We start from the raw sequence: 12,406 nt of genomic DNA, 5'->3' as shown, positions 1-12,406 counted from the left end.
TCAGCCTCTGCCCCTGACCTCCTTTCTGCCCCTCCAGAGCCACCCACGCTGTGGTTTGGCCCAGCCCACAGTCAGCAGCTGCAAGATTCCCAGGGCCCAGGCTCTCGGCCTGCCCAGAGAGACTGGCCACATTCCTCCATCAGATCTCCACAGGACGTTAAGGTATTTAATAACCTGAGAACAGTTTGGCCCACTCTTGAAACTTGGGGGGGAAGGAAAGCACGCATCCCCTGTGGTAGAGACGGTGGGGGAGAAGCTGGCGTTTCTCACAGGCAGCTTCGTTCTTTGCCGGGAAACACTGGAAGAGACTTGCTCTAGGGAAGCAGTGTGGTTGGCCAAAGATGCTGCTGACATGACAGGGGCCTGTGTTTAATGTCCACAGGCCCCTTCTATTTCTTGATGGAATAATTACGATTTTACAACTTTTTTACAGGGTATTTTTGGTCTTAATCAGAATAAATCAAACCCTATAAAGGGAAAAGCCCCTCCATGGTTCAGGCTGGGTCAACAAGGCCAGTGTAAACAGAACGATTAAGAGTGAAGGGTCTGGAACCAGCTGCCTGCCTCTGCCACGTGCTGGCTCTGAGATCTGGGCCAGTTCCTTAACTTCTCAGCACTTCAGTTTCCTCACCTGGAAGTTGGGAGAATGGGAGAACCTGCTCAAAAGGCTACTCTGAGCATTAAATGAGCTAATACTTGGGAAGTACTTAAAAAGCTCTGCTGCACATGGTAATTCTTCATCAATTGGTGCCAAATTCCCCCATGTAGGGCAGGCTAGTGCATTTTGTGCAGGCTTCCTTTCTGTTTCTACACACAAGAAAAGTATTTAAAAAATACTTGTGAGCTCAAAAATGTCATTAGTCATATATGTATTATTATATAAGTTAATGTAGTATTCACATTCAAATTCATACACCATGAGTTTCTCATGTAAGTTACTAAATGAATACATACTAAATGTACATACTAAATGAGTCCCTGGCACAAGGTAAGAACTATAGCAGTTCCTTCACTGATATAAATTTAAAATAACTTGACAGGACTAGGCCTAGCCTGCTGGGGTCCTGAGAACCAGGACTGTCCACTGTGAGAAGTGACAGGTTACTAGCATTCCGCGATCATGGCAGGACCCTGTCAGGGACACCTGAGTGTCCATGGAGTTTCTTAAGAACCTTCCTTCTCTTCTTTCAGGGAAGAAATTGCCTTAGAACATCAAGGAGTGCTCTAATTAGAAGAATTTCAGCCAAAAAATGTAAAAGAAAGTAAAGAGATTCTGAGAGGGAGAGAGAGGAAGAGGTTCTGATTCAATCATTGTATATTATATGCTTGTATCAAAATATAACATGTACTCCATGAATATGTACAATTATTATGTATCAATAAAAAAAAATAAGAAAGAAAAAAAAAGAAAGAAAAGAGCAGGGCAGAGAGCCCTGGGAGCCAGCGGTCTTCACAGACAAAGCGAGAAAACATCCCCAGCCATCCTCCCAATCTGTTCTGAGCCAGGCCCCTAGAAGTCATTATTCAGAGCTCCTAACAACTCCTCAGAGGGAGCAATTTTGATAATGTGGCAGATTCTGTACTTTGCATTAGAAGTCTGAATCCAAGGGAATACGCTCTAAATGCAAGCTTGAAATCTTTTTGTGAATTCTTGCTCAGAGGATGACAAAGCTACTCCCTCATCAACATTTTCTGGGAGTTTGGGACTTTTTTGGTTTCTATACTGCCAAAACCATAAACTAAGTTTATACAAGTGACAGAAAAATGACCCCCAAGTATTCTGATTGATTCAGAGTTTCAATTCTCATGTACTCTTTGCCTTTCTTCAACATTAGGGAACTGCTAAAACACCTACTTCAAATATTTGCCTTACACTGGTGAGCAAAGAGATTTGTTCAAAAAGCATGAGAAATCTTTGGTTGTGTGAGCCCACTTTGCAGATAGGAGTCATTCCAGTGGTAGTAATTATTTAAAAACCTGGTGAAGGAATTCCTGGTATATTAGTAGGAATATGTCTACCTTTACTTGATGTCCTGGCCCCTGTCATCTGCCATGGTATTTTCTCTCTCTACTATGCTGTCCTCCACTTTATAGTAAAATAGTGTTTCATGAGGCTAAAGCATTGATTAGAGGAAGTCAGTATAATACGTGAGCAGATACTCGGCAAATGGTCATTTCCTTTTCACCCCTCCCTCCCACTCTCCGCCCCCACGACCAAACCCTACCAGAAGAGGATTCTTTTCTGGTTCACCCTGATGCCAAAGTGCCTTAGAAAGAGGCCTTACCCTTTTCCTGAGGTTCTTCCCGTCATGCCATGTGTAGGAGGAGCCACTGGAGTATTCGCTGCAGGTGCTTGAAAGAGACAGTTCACTGCTGCTGCAGCTGTTTCGAGGACAGAGATGACCAGGGACAACAACCCCCAAGCCTGGGCATTTCAAAGCTGGGGTTCCTGATTTTGCATTCAGTTGGTATTCCTGAAAGAGCAGGACAGCTCTGAGTAAGGGCAGAGGAAATATCTTGCTTAGAGGCAAGTAAATATCAACTGAACCGCATGGTGAGGTAGGAAGGAATATAGATGCCCCTCGACTTAAGACAAGGTTATATTCCAATAAACCCACCGTAAGTTGAAAATGCATTTAACACGCTACCAAACATCATAGCTTACCTACCAAACATCATAGCTTACCTACCAAACATCATGGCTTAGCCTAGCTTACCTTAAATATGTCAGAACACTTACACTGGGCAAAATCGTCTAACACAAAGCCTATTTTATAATCAATTATTGAATATCTCATGTAATTGATTGAATACTGTATTAAAAAGTGAAAACCAGAATGGCTGTGTGGGTACTTAGAGTATAGTTTCTACTGAAACGACATCACTTGCACCACAATACAGATGAGAAACCACTAAGTTGAACCATTTATAAGTCAGGGATTTTCTGTGTAGTGCAGTGCAGTAGCCAGAACACAGACTTCGGAGTTACATAGACTATGAGCTCAAACCTTGGCTCTCCCTATTACTAACTGTGGCTACAGGGAAATTATTTCATCTTTTACAGGCATATCTTCTTTTAAAAGGGAATAATAATAATCCTGTCTACCTTATAGGGTTATTGCAAAGACTACATGAGGTCCTAGCACAGTGTGTGGCCTATAGTAGGTGCTTCATTATTACAAGCTACCACCATTATTAGGCAAAAGTACCACAAGGGTGGTTTCTCATTTTATTCAGCCATACTGGTGAGAAAATCAGATCAATATCAAAACATGACTCCAATGCTACAAAAGGAAGAAGACAGAGAAGCATCTTTAGCTATAGGTTCAAGAACATACGCAAGTCTTGTGGTCTAGATCTCAGGCTACACACTGCCACTAAATATGTGCTTTTGGGCAAAGAGAACATTTAACTTCCACGGACCACAGTGTCTTCAACTGTAGAGTGGAGCAGCTCTTCCAGATTACTGCCACGGTCCCCTCTAGCTCCGATGATATCTTTCTAAGTTAGCAACCAAATGCCCATTGCACATCTGGGCCACCTGATGCCATGCACAGCGAACACCAAACTCGGTATCATGAGTCTCCACTGTAAAAGATAATATAACTTTTCATATCCAGGCCTTGTTACCATTTGGGTATCCAAATGGTAACAATCTTCACATCACACAGATCTGGGTCCCTCACCGAAGGTCCAGGCTGTTGGAATTCTAGTGGGTCTGCATAAGCAGGGGTGACAAATAAAGCTGTAAACATCCAAGCATATCCTGACAGCCACATTATAGGCCCCTCCTGTAACAGATGAAGCTCCAGAAACTGGACAGGCTAAATTAATTTAGCATGCTGACCACTGAGAACACAATCTCCCTATTACCATCTAATTTGAGTCTCCTATTTATATAAAGCTTTGTTTCAGAAACTCTTTGATGGGGAGCCATCTGTCTTTGTGTCACTTGGAGAGTGGCAAAGCTTCTTACTTCTGCAATTTAGTGACAGTTTATGGGTCCCTTTAGTACCTGAGTACTTATCACTATTCTCCAAATGCAATTCCAACTGACGGTGACTAAACACCAGCTTGGGGAAGGAAGGCAAGGATGATCTGAGAGTACTTGTGGTAAATATGAAGCCCCTGCATAAGTGAATAGGGCATGTTCAATTTGGTCTCTAATCAATATCCATAATGCTTAATAATGTTATATTTTCAGTATTAGGCATCTGCCTTGCTATCAATACTTCATTTTTGCTGCATAACAATCTCTTTAAGTGATCTAAAAATGCCAAGAAATTTTACTATTCCATTTTTCCCCCTGAAATTTGGCTCTAAGTATAATTGAAAGGAGAAACATGTCTTAAAATCCAGCTTTCAGCAATAGCTACTGATTTATGACCTTGTTTATTGCCAGATGTAACTTAGTTAAGGGGAGTTCATATTTGTATCTGAACAGATGCCTACAACCAATGATTCTGTCACACAAAATCACCTGTCATTTAAGCCTCAGCCACTACAAACATCTGGAATGTGCTTTCAGAAATACCACTTAGGCTCCACTTCCACCTGTGTGCTTTCCATGGCTGCTATCCTGTTCTCTCATGCTGTGTTGTTTTAGTAAGCAGGGTGGGGTTGTTATTTAGGACTGCCTCTGCTCTGACAGATGTGTCTGTTCGTCAGAGAGAGAGAATGTTTGTGTCCTGCCAGGCTATTCAGATCTAAACTTCTCCAATGGCCTTTTCACATTCTGCTCAGTTTTTGATTACGATGTACATTTTACCTTTTCCCAAAATACTGAGCTAGTGTAAGTAATTCCCTGTGTCTTTCCCACCTATCCTTTCCCAATATATTTACCACAATTATACCTGCTTTTACAATTCAACTCAATTCCCAGGCCCCCTTTAATGAACAGCACCCTTTCCCAGTCACCACGCATGTGTATACCTCCTGTGTAGATGCTGGATTAAGATGACGGGAAACTAGAACTTAGGGGATGGGCTATACAGCAGGAAGGAACTGCTGCCTCTCCTTTGGCCTTGAACTTGAGATGCCCAGATGCGATAGAGGATACTTAAGAGAGGTGGAGAAGGCGTGTCAATGCCATGTGCAGGCAGGCGGGGATGGTTAAGCAGACGGGTGTCCTCTAAGACAAACTTTTCACACTTTAGTGTGCACATGAATCACCAGGGGATCTTGTTAAAATGCAGATTCTGATTCAGTAATTCTGAGGGAGGACCTGAGATGTATGTAGCACTTTTAACAAGTTCCCAGGTGCTTCGATGCTGCTATTCCATGACCTGTGCTTGGCGTAGCAAACCTCTAGGAGAAGCTAGTAGAGAAGTCTATCTCTTGTGTGGATCCTTGGCAGCACCGTGCGACCTCGCACAGTCTGCCCTGGGCTGTGCTGAGCCAGATAAGGGGAATGGCCGAGCCCATCCAGGGGCCAGTGACTAGGGGAGGGTGTGTGTGTACGTGTAGGGGCTGGTTACAGAGTTATTCCACACAAAGAGGAGGAAGGGGCCACTTCTCCCTACTGGGAAGTTCTCCCACCTTCCCCCACGTTGGACAATCAATGTCTGAATTTAATAAGAGCTACCTGATACAATGACTTCAAAGTGAGATCATTTCTCCTACAGTTTCCTTCATCAGCATGTGATTATCATGTAGGATTATCTACTCCAGTCAATCACTGTTCTGTGGTTGAGCACTTGAACTCTGTGGCTATTTATGAGGTTTAAATCCTGGCTCTTCCACTCGCTAGCTCTTTGAGCTTGGGAAAATTACTTAACCCCTCTGTGCCTCAGTTTCTTTCTTTGTAACTGGAGAGAATGACAGCACCTACTACATAAGATCGCTGTGAAAGCTGAACAGCCCCTGGCATATGGTAATGCTTAGGTACTTTTAGGTGTTGCTAACATTATTAAACAAGGTTTGTTTTTTTTAACATACATATATATATATATATATATATATATATATATACATATATATATGTGGTCTTTGCTCTTCAATAAAGTTATCAGTTCACAGTCTCCCTAATACCCCGTTTTACACTTCTTGAGACCCTGTCATAATCTGACACTTTGCACATAAGCGGTAAAATAACTGTTGTGCCGTAGGCAAAAGTGGGTGTACTGTGTTTCCAGGGATCCCTGATGTGTGTGATATTAGTAGATACCTTTCTCAGCTATCATTCCACCTCTGCCATGTTTTTCTGTGGCTGTGGCATGATGCCACATATTAAAGGAGAAAAGAAAAGAGCTAAAGCAACAGAGGTCTTATTACTGTCCCACTATTGTTAGCAGGGACCATGTTACATGCATTTCATGTATTATCTCATTTAATCCCCACCACAACTCTCAGAAATAGAAAAGAAATATCATTATCCTCATTTCATAAATGGGAAAACTGAGGCACTGAGGTTTTAATAGCTTGCCCAAAGTCATGCAGCCAATACAACATTCTGATGCCAGGCCCAAGTCCTAGCCATTATGCCACAATGCCAAGTAAGACCTGTGACAGTGAGCAGAACTCCCAGAGATACACAGAACACCATGACTACCACTGGGCATAGTTGTTACTAGTGATAGATAATGATTATTCTTAAAATTCTTCTTTGTCACAAAATATATATTGGCTTCCACTGCAACATTATCTTAATTATGTTGATTTAATTGGCAAAACACATCCTGTTTGCACTATCCAAAGTGTACTTTTCTCACTGTTTATTTTACATTATCACGCCGAATGGCTCACATGCTTTAACATCTTTATGGTGAGAAATGCAGTATAAAATCTACAGTTTTAGTTTATCAATAGAGAGAGAGAGAGAGAGAGAGAGAGAGAGAGAGAATGAAGCCCAGAGTTTCATTCTGCACACTTAAAAATAAAAACTGCACGCTTATAAAATTCCTGACCTTAAGGCCATATTATAGATTAAATGTCATAAGGTCTTTATGAATGTTTAAAGTGACAGCTTTCTACTGAAATTTAATTTCAATCTAACTCGAGAATATTTACCTTTAATGTCCTATCTATTATACACTGACAAAATTATACAGTAAAATAAAATGCCAGTTATTCACAAATGTTCATGTCATTTTTTTAAGCCTAACATTTTTCATTATATATTTATTTGGCTGTTGTATTTTTACAAGTTACTCTTTTTATGTCAATGAGAGTTAAAAGCCATGCTGGTTAAAGTTTTGCCAAATAAGCACAAAGCTAACCCTAGCTAAAGAAAAAAATTCAGAGCCCATGAATTTTTAAAAGTTCATACATAATATATCATAAAAGTAGGATGAATAATATGGGACATGGGTTTTAATAAAAAGCTCTTTGGCCATTTCTCAGAGACTTTGAGATATAATCAATACCCAAAAAGGTATCTTGGGGACAAAGCCAAGATTTATGATATTTTTGCCGAGAGTGACACTTTCTGCTTACTATATCAGCTAGGGGACATGATATTGAATTTTAGAGAACACAAGAAAGGAAGGTATTTTTATCTGCCTGACAATGCTTCAAGGATGCACTTTATGGTTCACTTGTGACATCATATTTGATGGAAGGAAAATAACAACCTAAACAAGTGTTCTGAAGGCAACTGGAAAACTCACGTGCAGCTCAACATCAGTTCGTGACTGTGTCAAACTTCTGCTTCTTTCCACTTCTGAAAGCAAATCTCCAGATGAAAGATCTAAGATGCGTGAGTGAAGTTTCTAGGTAAAACCAAGCAGAAACATCCAATAGCGAAAATTTAATTCTTTCAAAATCCTGCCTTAGACAGCTAAAACTCAAAAGAGTTGACATTTCCAGATTAGATGCTACATGTCTTAATTCAAAAAAGTTTAGTTTATTAGTGTTCCATATCCATATAAGTATATATATATGAATTTTATTTTATAAAGAGCAATCATGCTATTATAGTTTGTCACTCTGCCTTGGAAAATTAGCAGGGAAAAATAAGTAGTAGAAAAAATGTGAATATCCCAAATACTTATTGGCTGGTATGAAAATTAACTTTTGATATTCACATTAAAAAACCAATCACCAAGTTAACCTTATTATGTTGAGCAGTGGTTAAAATCTGAGCAGATAATTATAAAAGTGACCTTATTTCTAAACAGCATGGATCTTGTGAAATCTTCCCTTGGACACATTTTAACTCAAAGTCATTAATGTCATCTGTTAGGAACAATTAATGTGAATAGAAAATAATTGCATCAGGGATCTGGGGACTTGAAGGATTTTGTGCATTAATATTCACGTACTTTTCAATCATACACTGAATTCTTTATTTCAGTTTTGCTTGGGAGGCCTTCTAAACCAGAGACATTTTACTATATTAATCTTTATACTAATTACTAAGGCTTTTCTGTGGACATTAAATTTGATCTGCTTAATTGCAAATACAATAAAACTTGTCTAGTGTTTCTGCTAGGCTGATGACATTTTAAAAATGGTACTTATAGCCCGGTTTGTCTTGGTTACAACTTTTGTGACTTCAGACACTAAAAAAAATCTAATTGAGTAAGTAAATAATGTGGCTAAGCATGCCTCCCTCACCTCTGAAAAGTTTTTCTATTCTTTTTCCTCCCTGGAGAAGCCCTGCTGCATACTGATGCTGGTCCAAGAAACCCTTAGAGTCTTTGCTGCTAAGTAATGTTAGGATCGTCTTAGAGAGCAGGGCTTGCCCCACGGGTCACTTTGTCCCAGCAGATCCACCATGTTGTTGGCAGGGACCACAAACTCCACTAAATGAATGACATTTGTTCTGTTCCCATTTGACTCTCTTTAGGCTGACCTTCCGTGAGAGCCCTGTGTACTTGGTTAGTTGGTTACTCGACAAACATTTATTGAGCACGTACTGGAGGATGAGCCATGTGGTAGGCCTGTGCTCCACCCTTCTGCAGGGACAAAGGTATTTTTTCTGCCATGGGTAGACAGTGGACTTTCAAGTCACTACCTGCCTCACACCAATACCCTTGTTTCTCTCACATTGTGTTTGTGGAGGTATTTTCATGAAAAAGGGAATAAATCCTAAACCAGTTGCCTGTTGTTTTGAAAATTCAAATTTCTCCAACCAAGCTAAGACTACAATAGGTAACCAGAACCATCACATTGTTTCTGGACAATTTTTATAATCCACATCTGAAGATTCCTCTAGAATCTGAGTTTCTAGGGGAAAAAGAATGTTTCTCACCTTTTAATCCCCAGGACCTGACACAATGTACCATACTCAGTAAGTACACAGTTAATGATTGTTGTAGTCTATAAACAAGACGATGTCTTTATATTTTCCCCACCCACATGTAAGTTCAAAGGATTGAGAGAGTACCAAAAGAATCAGACTGTTGTGAGACCTATGAATACATTTATCAATATGCGAACAGTGCAAGAAGTTATGGGAAATGACATTCAACAAAAGAAATGATTTTGAGTGGTATATCACGTGATTTGGGGGAAGAATCTTCTATAGATCAGCCCTCTGACTTCTTATTCAGTTCGGGATTGCACTTCACTTCTTCTTAGATGTATGATGTCACCCTTTTGCTCACTGCCTGAATGCGTGCGTGTAAAAACCTACCCTCCTAAATGATGTTATGTTTCAGTGGTTTCTCTCCAAAGGGGTCAGTCCCCTCCATTGAAACAGGTAAGGTCTGTGGGGGAGAGGGAAGAAGGAAGAGGTTCCAGCCCTGTCCAAGGCACAGGCTTTATAGGATCTCAGGAATGGAATCAAACTTCTCTATCTCAGATCCCTCACCTGTCTCAGAAAGACGGAAGTGGCTCCTTAATTCACTACTCCAGGTAGAGACGGGCATTGTCACAGTAAGAGAGGACAATAAATAAGACAGTATGCTGAAATCCACACAGCCTTATGCCGATTGACTGTCATAACTGGGAGTTGGTGGTGGGTAATTTCTTAAATTATAAGGTACAAACGAGTCACTTGTTATAGTTTCCACACAAGGAAGACTGTGCCAAGAACTGGCTGTGCTTTGACAGAATGAAGGTGGAGTGGCCTCTTCAGGGCAGTGCTGATTGATTCTGTAGCTCTCCAGTTAATGACAGCAGAAGAAACTGGAGACGGAGCCGTGCCTGAGCCTTTCAGAACCGGGCTGGTAGGCCAGGCTTTACCATTACGTTTCATTCCTCAGATGCTCAGTGAAGGCTTGTTGCATTTTATAGACTTCTCCCTCTAGGTTTTTACTGAGCACCATCATGATTTTTAACCTTAAGGAAGGTAAGGCCAGAAAGACACTGAGTCCTCATGCAGTGACACCAGGTGAGGTTAATAAACAGATCTTCATCTAAAAAATTTGGGCAGCGTGGGAAACCAAGCTGGACAAATCAAGTCAAAGGGTAATGAGCAGCTTTTGTATTCACTGAGGTACTTCCTAAAGGTTGAAAAGGAATGTGAGAATTTTTTTTGATGTCAGCATTTCAGAAGTTACTAAGTCAGTTTTAGAAGTAAAGAGGAAAGTACAAAAAGAAGCATTTCACCATGGCTCCCTTCTCTCCGTTCAGATTTGGTGAGAGAATTAATCTAATACTAGAATCATGCAATAATTACTCTCTGCTCTAACTATTAAAAGCCAAATATCTATATAAAAGAGGTTTTAACTATTCAGCACCTGCCCCAGGAGAGGGAATGTTGGCAGCTGCCCTGGTTACTCCCCCTGCTGTCTTGTTGAGCTCCGCTGCCCTCTGCCATCTTGGCTGGTTGCTCATTTGGACTTGGCCTTGTTTAGGAATCTCCTTCTCTCAAATCTAACGGCTTGTATCCTAGGCTGCTTTCTTGGATGAAGAACTTACTGCTTTTTCAGCTTTAGTTTTGTTTTCAAGTCGCTCTGTCTCCACTTTGGAGAGCTGTTCTTACCTCACAGCTTCCAGAAGGCTTCCGAGGCCCCTTCCTGCTCCCTCGACTCAGCCCTAGGCTGGCCTGAGCCCAGTGCATCATTCCCTTTAATCCCACCTCAACGGAAGTAAACCTGGAGTGGGTTAGAACGAAATCTCCCAAGCATCTTGCCATATTGTTAACTTCCTACAATTTCCTATGAGTTCCCCTTTCTGTTACAGGGGTAGAAGACATTTGTGGCAGATTTGGTATATATTTAAGAGAAGTGTTTAATTTAGACCTGAATTAGACATAACCAGGTGAATAAGCTTTGTTCCTTCTGTTGGGTAATACGGCAGTTTTCACAGGTGTGCGTAAAGATCTCTAAAAAGAAGTTCAAGGAAATTTTCTAAAATAGTTTGGAGGCTGATGAAAATAAAAATAATTTTTCTATGGAAACTTTACTCACCAAATGATCTTCAAAAAAAAAAAAAAAAAAACACCAATTTTGCCTTATTCACATACTAGACTTACATTTTTGCCATACTCAGAAATGCAATTTTTGCATCAGCCCTTCCAAATCCCATCAAGAAAGATTGTGTCAGATCCCTGAGTTCACATTTCATAGGTTTCATTCTATTTCATTAAGAATTTATTATAAAACTGAATATTATATAACTGCATATTATATAACTGAGTATTATATGGTCATTTCTTAGATTCACAAAAATTTGAGTCCAGGACAAAAGCTGATGTTTAATTAACTATGCCATTATTTCCATTTTGGGATCAAAGATAAAACATAATATCTGTATCCTGTCATCCTGCTGACGTGACACCAAGAATGTGCCTTTTGAATGTTCTCCTAGAGGCCCTTTTAAAAAAAATATGTCCATCATAATTTGATCTCACTACAGAGTCTGAAATTTTTACAGTTAACTTTTTAAGCCATCTGTAACAGTCGCTGCTACAATTATTATTTTGCCTGACAACTTTTAGGGTTGTCTTGCATATCACTCTTTAGGTGCCCAGAGTGTATTCTGTTTTGCTTTGGATGGTGCCTTGGCAAATGAGACGGTACTACAGCCTCTTTTCCGCTTCTCTGGGATCCAAGGTTACACAATGCTTCTGAAACAATTATTCCACAGCTATATTCGAAACCTTCTTCAAGGGTCCCTGCTACCATGACAACCTGATTATCTAGTGGCTGCCTAAGGGAACAGCATTTGGTTTGGTGACCAGGAAGTTTATTTGGGGTCTCTACAGCTTAGACTGCTGACTAGAGTACCTCAAACCCTCCAATCTGCCGCAATTCCATCAGCAGTGCCCTTAGGACCCGCAGGGGGAGGACCAGCAGGAAGATGGATAAGGATGAAAAGAGCAAAAGAAGCATTTATGAAGCACCTACTATTATGTGTTCAGAGGCCTGACTATGAACTATGACAGATCAAGCAAGCTCGTTAATGGAGCTTATGATATCAGTGAGGGGCCCAAACACACAAATGAGAAAAAAACATAAGAATTCTTAGGTAGAGCATGCAAAAGAGATTATAGGAGAGTAAGAGTGCTCTGGGGGTG

At 40.5% G+C, this 12,406-nt stretch overlaps 1 protein-coding gene across 8 annotated transcripts in view; it reads right to left on the bottom strand.

Annotated features, from left to right (window-relative positions):
• Nucleotides 1-12,406, bottom strand: part of NCKAP5 (NCK associated protein 5) — a 768,565-nt gene that overhangs the window by 111,009 nt on the left and 645,150 nt on the right. For 7 of the 8 annotated variants that reach the window (XM_045560321.1, XM_045560316.1, XM_045560318.1 and 4 more), the window contains 2 exons: nt 7,608-7,709; nt 2,286-2,474 (listed from right to left, as the gene is read on the bottom strand). In XM_045560321.1, the coding sequence (XP_045416277.1) occupies nt 2,286-2,474; nt 7,608-7,709 (291 nt within the window). The remainder of the gene's footprint in view (nt 1-2,285; nt 2,475-7,607; nt 7,710-12,406) is intronic. The other variant, XM_045560320.1, reaches the window with a different exon arrangement.

Source organism: Lemur catta, chromosome 8 (genome assembly GCF_020740605.2).
Source record: "Lemur catta isolate mLemCat1 chromosome 8, mLemCat1.pri, whole genome shotgun sequence".
NCBI classification, from domain to species: domain Eukaryota; kingdom Metazoa; phylum Chordata; class Mammalia; order Primates; family Lemuridae; genus Lemur; species Lemur catta.
This window is presented reverse-complemented; position numbering and strand designations above follow the sequence as displayed.